The sequence below is a fragment of the Dermacentor silvarum genome, chromosome 9 (assembly GCF_013339745.2).
Source record: "Dermacentor silvarum isolate Dsil-2018 chromosome 9, BIME_Dsil_1.4, whole genome shotgun sequence".
In the NCBI taxonomy this organism is placed as follows: domain Eukaryota; kingdom Metazoa; phylum Arthropoda; class Arachnida; order Ixodida; family Ixodidae; genus Dermacentor; species Dermacentor silvarum.
The window spans coordinates 160472099-160483730 of record NC_051162.1 but is presented as its reverse complement, the minus strand read 5'-3'; the positions used below and the strand labels follow the sequence as shown (position 1 = coordinate 160483730).

Genomic DNA, 11632 nt, shown 5'->3' with positions numbered 1-11632 from the left:
CGTTGAAAGTTTTGTGCTCGATGGGGCTCCTTGCGTTTACGTGACTCCAGGTGCAAGGGCGTTGTCACGAAATCCAGCCCGAGTTCGCAATGTTCGCGCCGAAATGTCTTTTCGAGCGTGAAAAGGACATTGTCGACAAAATCCAGAATGATTGCCGGCGTCGGTGGTAGTTTTGGTCGGCGGTGCATGCCAGCACGAAAAAATTTCGGGGGGGGGGGGGGGGGGAGGGCTGAAGCCCCATCAGCCCCCCCTGGCTACGCGCCTGGAGCCATCGTTTAAACAGAAAATATAAAGTCGTCAAACCACGAAATAAAATAAAATAAAGACAACTTATGCAAAGTTACACATCTCATGGGTTATAAACACAAGAGAAAAAGATACCTGCATTACCCACACAGTTAGGCCTTCATGGTATGATGAGTATCTACATAAGCAAAATTAACGTATTTTTCAAACACGACAGTACACTCACACTACTAGCAGTGTTGTCTCAGGTGGGAATTCCTAAACAGACAGCTTATGTGCTTTCAATTGTACATTGATGTTTTTCAGTCTGGTTGTTGTGCACTTTGCAGCTCGGCAATAAACAAAGCACTTTACAATGCTCACAAATGTATTTTCATGTTTTACGCCGCAATAACTTTCCATGGACCACTTGAACACCTTTCACATCAATGGCGGTACAAATAGCCGCTGCCTAACATTATTCGGGATGAAAGTGCCACTTTTACACCATATCACCCTGCAACACTTTTTAGCTTAATACCTTGTGAACGTATGTAATAATAGGCATCTTTAGCACAGCGATAGCGGTCCGCTCCACGCGCACTACTCTTGCCAAACTAACAATTTGCACACAGCCGCACAGAGGGAAAGCTAATGCGCGTGAGCACGACGCTAAGACAGCGCAACGTGGAATGCTGCTCACGTTTTGCTATGAAGCCTATTGAGTGTAGTGTCGGCTTGCATCTACTTGACTTTGCAATGCGTTGCAATATATGGCGGGTCCGTCAAAAACTGGCATCCAATACAGGTCGAGAATGTACAGTTTAAACCCCTTATGTGCGCGACTGAAAAGTGCCATTCGGAGTTCAATGACACACCACTTAAACAATAGTCACGCCTGCGAAAAACATTCTACGAGCCCGTCCGCTTTCGTCGTCCGCCCCCCGCCCCCAAACGGCATCCTTAGAAAAGAGACGAGAAATGGCAAAGAATGATTCAGCCTATATTCAAAGGGGGATAGGCAAGCACTAAGCTATGTCCTGGTAAACACCCCACCAGTAAAAATGTACGGTGCCTAAAGGGGACCCAAAACGACAGGATGCGCCACTCGTGTTAATTAACCATGCGCGTGCAGCCATCTCATTAACACATTGGTTATGCCGTGCCAGATATCGCGCACAAAATATTAAGTGCAACCAGCTGGAACGGGAACTGTCGAAGATATGCGTAGCATAGTATCGCGGTCGGCATGGTGGCCCAGAAAATTTTGGTTACTTCGTAATATCTCGAAATTTTCCTTATACCCAAGTTTCACTATGCCTAAATGTCCGAGTTTCACTATGCGTAAAATATCGGAGCTTCAGCCACGTATCCTGCTTCTCGTATTCTTAATTTGATTTTAGGCAACTAAAAAACAAGGCTGGTGCACCATTCCGCACAAATACATACAAGAAGAGGGCAGTGTAGCCTTTACCACAATGTCCAACCTTCCCTCCTAGTCTACCGTACTGTACACTTAGAAAGTGGAGCGAGTTCACTTTGGTTTTAAGTAGTGTTCGCGCGAGGAAATGACGTCGGGAAGTCGCCTTTGTTACACGCTTTGAACCATGGTCGTACTGTACCGTTGCTGTGACGCCAATGCTCTCTACCCAAGCCACTAAGGTGACGCAAACAGGGGACCACATATGAAGGTATGCGAAGGGCGCTTTTGCACACCGTGTGCCGTCTAAATCACAAACGAAAAAAAAAACTGCGCATCCACTCTCTCAACAGATGGGCCTCGCAGCTTTCCAGCTCACCACAAATTTCAAAGAAACCAACCTTTCAGAGAATGTCGACTGCCCACCGGAGTCGCCGTTACCGTCATTACAGCCCACCACTCTTTGCACGTTGTAGAGCGGCCCCACAAAGGTCCTGTGGAGATAAAGTTCATCAAGATCAAACGCACTGGACAGCCAAAAACAAATGAACACAGCAACGAAATTCAGTTCACTTGCTCGTAATAATCACTATAACTCACTCGCTCTCTATAACTGACATACCAAGAGCTCTCGCTTGCATATTACTTTTTCGGATTTTCCAAAGCTGCGTATACCACGAGGCCTGTCCCACTACAGTTGAACCTCGGTATAACAAGATCGCGTGGGACACAAAATACCTTCAATATAGCATATACCGTTTTAATATGATGCTATATTAATACAGAACGACCGAAATGACAATCTTGTGCCGATTAACATTTTTACTGTAGACAACTGTAATGCTGGCTTGATGCACGTCTGTGACAGCACTGACACATGCAGTGGTTGTGCAAACATAGAGATAGAACAAACATCAAAAGGACACATGTATGCTACTGTATCCCCATAGCACTCTGTGTTTCATTATGACAGTATTTCTCTTTGCTGTTATTGTTTTTCCTCTGTTTCCATATGTCTAGTCTTCGTTAATCCCATATAGAGGTATTTGTATTCTTGTAGCCGAGGAATTTCCTGGCCCTCTATTGACACTGTCTGTTGGATGCTTTTATTGAATACGATAAAACCTGATTTATGACGCTAAATTTTAATCAAAAATTAAATTATGGGGTTTTACGTGCCCAAACCACTATCTGATTATGAGGCACGCCATAGTGGGGAAATTTGGACCACCTGGGGTTCTTTAACGTGCACCTAAATCTAAGTACACGGGTGTTTTCGCATTTCGCCCCCATCGAAATGCGGCCGCCGTGGCCGGGATTCGATCCCGCGACCTCGTGCTCAGCAGCCCAACACCATAGCCACCGAGCAACCAGGGCGGGTAAATTTTTTATCCAAGCCTGCGAACTACAACAGGTGTCATGGGAAACGCACATCTGCGCCGTCATAACGGCGCTCCCAGTGGTTTTTCGTATGAACAGAACTAAGACCCCGAATGAATAGGTTTCTTTCTCAGGGGGATTTATGTCATGCATCTAAACACAGTGCGAGCACTTCTGTCTATTGACTGATTGAATACCGCATATTTTTTACACTTTCAGGCACTACAGAAATCCCGCCCCTTGCTTCTACATACATTCCATTGCCGTTCTCAACGTTACCTTTTCGCATTTTTTTCTACTATCGAACCTCTCCGGATACACCTCTCCAACCGTACCGCACTGGAGTGCCCTAGCGGAATGTTTGCACAAGCCCATCTTTCCGGCCAAGAGCCGGAAAATGGGCTTGTTCAATCATACGCGCAATCATACGCTAAAGTATATGCAGCGTCGATTAATACTTTCTATCTGGTCATGAAACTTCTGCGTAATGCTATGGGAGAGCTTCATATAGCGCTCTCAGTGCACGCACCGCGTTGCTGGCGCATGTAGAAGTTGGGCTTAAGCGGACGCCAAACGGACGCCACAGGCGTTCCGTGCGCACGCTCGCTATTGCGATAGGGTCGACTTCCTGTATTGGCACGTGAATATCGCCGACACAACATTCAAATCGGCACCCCGTTTCTGTACAGTGTTCAGAAACACAAACGCGAACAATTTCGAAAAACTACAACTTGTTTCATTTCCAGGTTACACTACGTTCGTAACAGCGGCTTATTTCGTAATTCAAACTAATTACCAGATTGATGAACTGATTACTATTACTAAGTTAGAACTAATTATTACTGAACTAACAACCAATTACTAATTACACATTACCAACTTATTACTAAAGTTACAAAGCTAATCAACTGTAACTAAGCAAATGGGTCATTTTTAAACTAATCAAACTAATTAAGACTTGACTAACCTAACTAATCCAACTACATTAACTAACTAACGTCAATAATAAGCAATGTACCAAAACTACAGTAACAAAACCAACTCCACCTATGAACTAATTGCAAAAATAACAACCAAGTAATATACTAAGTGAACTATTCAAACTAACCAAGCTAGCCAGCTGTTTAACTAAGTTATCAAAAAAATGAAATTATATGGGATTTTACGTGCCAAAACCAGTTCTGATTATGAGGCACGCCATAGTGAAGGACTCCGGAAATTTGGACCACCTGGGGTTCTTTAACCCCAGGTGGTCAAAGTTATCAAACTGAAATAAAATTATTCACTAATAACCTACCTAACTATCAACTAATAATTAGCGAATAAATTATGAACAATAAACTAACTAACCAATCATAACAACTTAGGCAAGTAACTGAACAAAGAGCACAGACAGCCGACCATGCTACAAGTCTTAAGATGCGCAGCGTAGCATCAAGCAAAGTGTTCGCGCGTCCGCAAGCGTACGTGTGATCTGAGCTTAAGCAACAAACGCTGTTCTAAAACTGTCTATAAGTAAGTAACCGTTCAGTTATAGGGCCCTTTCTGATCAACTCGTACACACTGCATAAACGCTGGTGAGCCTGTATACTCCGTTCCATACATAGCAGTGAACGCTGTGGAAACTACGCAAGAAGTTCGACCAAGAAAAGTTATCACTCCACGCGTTCCGGCCATGCTTCGCTGCGCACCAACAGCGTTCGCTCGCGCGACCATGCACCTGAGGCTCCTCGCGACGGGTTGCAAATAAAGAAACTCGAAAACAACACAAAAAGGATCTAGAACAACGCATTAGCAGCCGTATACCGCATTGTGTTTGTTTCTAAGAACTAAATCTTAAAAACAGCTGCGCACAGTTGCCCTAAAAAAAAAAAAACTATATCCAAGTGCGAACGAATGCACTGTCTCAAGGTTCCACAGCGTCGACTGCTATTTGTGAAACGGAGTATAGAACTAAAAAGAACATTTCATTTACGATTTTGCCACTTCTCCTTAGTCAAGATTTCTAGGAACATATAGATCCAGAAATAAAATATAAGGAAGAGTCCGCGAATGTGTTAGGGCTAACGCAAGCGCGTTCTTGAATGACGTGGCTAGCACAAAACGTCGTCGATATCCCACCTAATACATACGTGCATAAATCATTTTCCAGAGACGCGAACAAGTTAAAACGAGCTAGTTCTAAACCGTTCTTTGCGCTTTCGCCAATTCGGCACGATTTCGACATGTAGGTCTAAGCGTGGCCTAGGCCTACAAGTCGCCTACAGGTCTACAAGCCTGCACTTAGTGCACTAGTGGTGCGAAATGGAGCTCTCAAGCTATACTCCTATATAAGTGAGAGGCGCTTTGCTTCTGGTTCGGCATTTCACTTAGTCACGATCATGACGCAAAATATTCATGGCCAGGCAAGAACGCGAGAGCACCAGCCTTTGCAAGGTCTAAGGCCCCATCTGCGAAAAGGATTAGCACTTCATGCTCGGACAACAGATGAAATGAGGGACGCCCTTCTAGCGTTCCTTACGCAAATGGTTGACGTCCGCAACGCTGGGGTGACATCATGTATAAAGTGCCTATCAAATTAGAGGACTTCGAATGCGTCGCGACTCACCCGTTACTGCGGAGTCTTGCTGTCGACGTGGCGAGACCTATTGTTACGTAAGTGCTTGATGCGGTCGGCTGCAACAACCAGGTAGCCCAAGGAAATCCTCCCTCGCGAGGCGGTAGCAGCGCCGAGGCGCCGGTTATCATCGACGCCGACGTCTCGATAAGGGCCGTGGGGTGCGCGATGCGTCTCACAGGAACGCTCAACTCTCAAAGGCTGGCGAGCTGGAATGGGGCGACCTTGCGTACGCGTCATTCCAAGAAGACTTTTGCGCGCGCTGCCTCATGGGAGCCACCGCCGTGGCAGATGCTGATTGGCCATTCTTTAGCTTTGTTTGTTTCTTATTGCTTTTCTATGCCCTGATTGGCTCGCGGAGCACGAGTTTCAACAGTTGTCGTCGTCGTCGTCTTTCCCCATAGTTATGGCCGCAAAAATCAAAACGCATTAGGTCGCGCGTTTTGATCGAGCGGCCGTGCCTAAAGCTAACTCGGGTGACGTGGCTCGAGAAACTTCATTCGCAGTACTGCAAGCCATATAAGGAATGGTTTAAGTAACAAATAATAGCGAATTCCAATGGCATAATCGGAGCACATCCGGAACAGCATTTCTTGCTATTTTTGGAGCAACTCTGTTCCAATGGCAGATTGGGAGTGCTCGCGGAGGCGAAATCACTCCGCGGAGCAGCCGAAACTGCACTCTGCCAAAATCGGCAGATTGGACCGGAGCTCTCGGCTGGCGCATTTCCTGCTTCTGCCCAGCATGCCTCTATTCACGCCGGGAAGCCGCTATCGACGGACGCTGTGGAATCGCAAAAGGCGACGCCTTGTGCGTTTCGTGAGGCCTCTATTGCGTCATAGTTTCAATGGTCCCTCTACTGCTATCCTGAGAGCGTCTCGTTTGCTTCACAGACGCCGGCAGCCGCATATGCAGAGCCGCCAGGCGAATCTCAGCAATTTGTAAAAGTTCGTTGTTTTGTTTATGTTTTTAAAGGCGGATCATTTCTTGTCGAACATTTGCCACTTTGGGAGTATCTATCTATCTGTCTATCTATCTAGCCGCCTACGTCTTGGTGCTCTCATGGTCGTTTCGTTAACTTGGTAGGTACCAACATTTGCATAGTGTGAGAAGAGTGTATGACAAAAATATATGATAGGTCGTGACATCTGCGTCATGTAGGTGATGAAACAGCCGCCTACGTCTTAGTGCTCTCATGGTATATAGTTTCGTTAATTTGGCAGGTACCAAAACTGGCGTAGTACGACACGAGTGTATGACGAACATAAGGGATACGTCATGACAAGAACGTCGTGATTTGTGTGTCATGTAGGTCATGAGACATCCACCTATGTCATGAGACATCCGCCTCAATGTTGTTTTGTTAACTTGGTAGGTACCAAAATTAGCATAGTATGACAAGAGTGTATGACGAACATAAATAATGGGTCATGACATGCGTGTCATGTACGTCTTCGAAACAGCCGCGTTCTACTGTATCCTAACAATAATATGCAGAAAGCCGCGGAGCGGGAACGCTAATAAGCGTGAGCACGATGCTCAGACAGCTACCGGAACGTTGAACGCGCCTCAGGTTTTGCTATGAAGTCTATTGAACTTCTACGTGATTTTCAATGCTATGGCCGGTCGGCCGAAAAATTTCATGTCGTAAGAAAACACAATTCCCAATATAGGTCGAGAATGTGCAGTTTAAGCCCATTATCTGCGCAACTGATAAGTGCCATCCAGGTACACTGATATGATTTACTGTCAGCGACAACAAGAGGCAAGCCTGCGAAAACCATCCTGTCAGCCAGTCTCATTTTGGCGTTCCCAATACGGCATCCGTAGAAAGGAGGCGTAAAAAGGCCAGAAATTATTCAGCCTATACTAAAAGGGGGATAGCAAAGAGCAAGGAATGTCCTAGCAAACACCCGACCAGTGTTGATACAAGGTGACTAAAGGGGAACCAAAACGACAGGATGCACCACTCGTGCATTAATTACGCATGTGCGCGCAGCCATCTCTCCTCTGCTGCCTATGAAAACATTGACACATTGGTTATGCAGTGCCGGACATGGCGCAAAAAAAATGAGCGAAACCTCCCTTGAACAGTCGAAGATTTCCCTAATAGTGGTCGACGTGTTGGCGTGGAAAACTTTGACTACTTCGTTATATCCGCCTTTCTTATACTGAAGTTGAACTTGAAGTTTAACCTATATTGAAGTTGAACCTTTCTTATATTGATATTGAACTGTGTGCGTAAAAATAAGTATTCTTGGCGAGAAATCGCAGCTTGAGCCATGTATCCTCCATCTCGTATCCATAATTTGATTTTAGGCAACTTAAGAGCTATGCTGCTGCATATATTTCGCAAATAGACAAACAAAAAGAAGACCCTGCATATTAACACTCACCCCAATGTCCAACCTTCGCCCCTTGCTGAGAACATGACCTCCCCGAGGGTTGATGACTCTCGTCAGGACTTTCTCATGTGGCCCAGCAAAGGTCCTGTATAGAAATGAATTTTATGAATTATAACATGTTAACAAGAAACAAATGTACCGTCTCTCCAATTAGCTTAGGTTTTATTAGGATATGCGTTGATGGTCCCATGGTTTGTTCGCTCCACTTTGCATGTAAACGACTCTCTTCATTCCTGGCTGGCCCATAAGCAAGAATACGCCATTTTGACATTTGCCAAATGAAACTTTGACGGAAGATGTTGGTAAATACAAATGATTGTTTTATGTTGCACGGGCTTATGTGATTGGCAAATATTTTTAAGATCACCATATCCCGTATGAAGTGTAAAATGTTCTTCCGCTGAAATCACCAACATTTTTGCAAGCGTCGACAAATTGTGAGAAAAAGAAGCGGGAAAGATAAGGCAGGGAGGTTTCAAACGCTCATCACGGCTATCTACCGTGCAATAGAGGAGAACGAAATGGTACTCAAAGATAATTAGCTCGAGATAAAAAACTGTCAGCCCTTCCACTGGGGTGGAGATGGAATGCCAGCGAAGCTCTACTGTGGTGGGAATTATGTATTTCCAATTATGACAATTAAGATGTGATGGTGTATTTGGTTATTTTAACTATTAAATAATGAGATTTATATTTGATCCGGTGGTTTTCACGTATTTAGTGACCACAGGGACCATGGCCTTATGGTCGCTACGGCACACTGCCATAGCGTGTACGGCAAAAGTTGGCACGTTCTTCATAAACACGTCACCAACGCCGCGCGTGTTCGCTGCGAACGCTTTCAAAACGCTGCCGCCGTCGACAACAGTTCTGCGCGTTGCTATTGTTGGTACATGTCCAAGTTTATACAGCTCCTCAGAATTTTGAGAATGTCAGCTCATAAACAAATCTCATGAAACAAAACACCGGCAGCACATGCCTTTTGTGTTAAATCTTCTCAGACTGAAATATTAAAAGTGCGCAACAAAAATGATCGAGCAAACGAGAGTCTTTTCTTCTACACGCGGACACAACCACCGGAGACTGAGCCCTTAAGAGCTTCAAAAATTTGTCGCAGTTTCACCCGAAAGGCGAAGCATCAGTTGCGATAGCAAATTAGTAGAGAGCTATACGGAGTAAGGATAGTAGTTTTATAAGCTGTATGAACTTGGACATGCAGCAACACCAGCAACGCGCAGAACTCTTGTCGACGCCGTCGGCGTTTTGCCCGCGTTCCCACCTAACGCGCGCGGCGTTGGTGACTGTTGCCGGTGGCTCTGGGGGCAGCTCCGAGGTTTTATATAAATACGCATTTGGTGCCGCTGCTAAGCGTCGCCTCCCCTCCCTAGCTCCTGTCCCCCCACGGCCTCTCGCGCGACGGAATAAGTCGCGTTTCCTCTTTATATATGGTGATTGTAAAAGAGGAAGAGACGCTCGACAATAAGCCTCTTGGTCGTCTGCATAGCCCGGTTCCTCGCCAGGCAAACGCTAAAGTTTGCCGACTTCGTCCCACCGATGATAATCAAGACAATTCGACTCTCGTAGCATACACTGACGCCAGTGTTAAAGGTACCACGATTGACAACGCTCTCGTGTACCCATTGATACCAGAGGCAGGCCAGACGTGCTCGTGTATGTTGCCGATCCTGCCCCACCGGCTTATCTTGCCGAGCTTGCCGCCATACGGGACGGCTTGGCCGCGTTGCTCCCTTTTGTTCAAGCTGCTCGATATTCTCAGCTCGTCATTCGCACGGACTCGACTCAAGAGATCCACGACATACGTAGGGTATCTCGGTCCTCTCTTCTCCCGGATAGCATTCACCGTATTGCTGTCACTACGAATTTAGTGATACGCGTTCAGTGGGTGCCTCGAGCAGCCCTGCCGGGCCTACTTGAAGCAGATTTGGCCACCCACCCTGAGAACATAACGTACCCACTTCCGCATTTTCCTGAAGACGCCTGCGGACAACGGCTCCGGGAAAAAGTTGCAGTTTCACCTGAAAGGCGAAGCATCAATTGCGATAGCAAATTTGTAGAGAGTTATACGGAGTAATGATATTAGTTTTATCAGCTGTATAAACTTGGACATGCAGCAGCACCGGCAACACGTAGAACTGTTCTCGACGCCGTCGGCGTTTTGTCCGCGTTCGCTCAAAATGCGTGCGGCGTTGGTGACTGTTGCCGGAGCCTCTGATATAAATAGGCACTTGGTGCCGCAGCTAAACGACGCCTCCCTTCCCTCCCCCTCCCCCCCCCCCCTCCCCGACGGCCTCTCGCGCGTCGGAAGAAGGCGCGTTTGCTCTACATATATGGTGATTGTAAAGGAGGAAAGAGACGCCTACTTCTGCAGCCCTTAAGAGAGCACGGCGCAGAACGCGCGTTTGTTCTCCGCCGTGGGTTCACTCCCCGTGAAAGCGCGCGTCCCTCGCTCCCTTTCACTCGCACATACAGCGTTCGGCGGCGCGCGGCGAGGCCCACTCCTGCAGGAGTTCCGCCGCCTGGGCCTCCCCTGTGGCAAGGAGGAAGATCTCCTCTTCCCCGGCCGACACCACCTTTCTGCACTTCGAGGCGTCGTGGAGTTCCTTGACTCGTCAGGGCTCTCCGCACGCCTCTAAGGACATTTATACAAGCGGGAAGGCCTCACGGCCTCCCACTCCACCCCGGGCCTGACCGGCCTGGCACAACACCCCTGCAGACTCTGCAGCACACCAAGGCCTTCCATCTCGGCCTGATACGTGCCGCCTATGCCTGCCGGTTTTGCTTCGCCCAGCCATGGCGACTCCACTCTATCCCTTCTTTCGCTCCCACTTACCCCTCCCCGTTGGCGCTGAGCCGTGCTCCCTCAAGGGCTGCAGAAGATAGCGCCAACCTTTCCCTTTCCCTCAAGAACCACTTACTTACGCGCGGCGACGATTTCATCTCCATTGACGTCAAACGGAACCTCACGGCGACGGCGTCGCCGTTATCCGCGTCCCACGCACAGAACGGCGATGATTTCGTCGCCGTTCTGCGCGTTGCTGGTGCTGCTGTATGTCCAAATTTATACAGCTGATAAAACTACTATCCTTACTCCGTATAGCTCAATACCAATTTGATATAGCAATTGATGCTTCGCCTTGCGGGTGAAACTGCGAGAACTTTTTGCAGTAGCTGCGTTCGCCCTCAAGAAATAGTTCGGCGTTTATGGACCAATGTTTGGAAAATGTTCTTAATATAAGCTCGGTTCTGAACGTAAAAAAATAATAATTTGCCCTTAGAAACAAACAAACAATGTACTCATACGGCTGGTAGCACGTTGTTTTAGATCAATTTGCTTTCGTTGTTCTTTATTTGCAGCCCGTCGCGGCAGCCTCACGTGCAAGCTCACGCGAGCAAACGCCGCTGGCGCGCAGCGAAGCATAGACGGAATGCGCGGAGTGATAAATTTGGGTGACCGTACTTCTTGCGCAGCTTCCACAGCATTGCACCTGATGTATGAAACAGAGTATAAGCACGAGGTCGCGGGATCGAATCCCGACATGGTTTGTCTTTCGCGTCAGATTAGCC

At 47.1% G+C, this 11632-nt stretch overlaps 1 protein-coding gene across 1 annotated transcript in view; it reads right to left on the bottom strand.

Moving 5' to 3' along the window:
* The window catches only part of LOC125939928 (uncharacterized), a 233164-nt gene extending 227228 nt beyond the window's left edge, over positions 1–5936 (bottom strand). The window contains exon 1 of the mRNA XM_049655468.1: positions 5634–5936. Coding sequence (XP_049511425.1) covers positions 5634–5773 — 140 coding nt within the window. The 5' untranslated portion in view covers positions 5774–5936. The remainder of the gene's footprint in view (positions 1–5633) is intronic.
* Positions 5937–11632: the final 5696 nt, after the last annotated feature.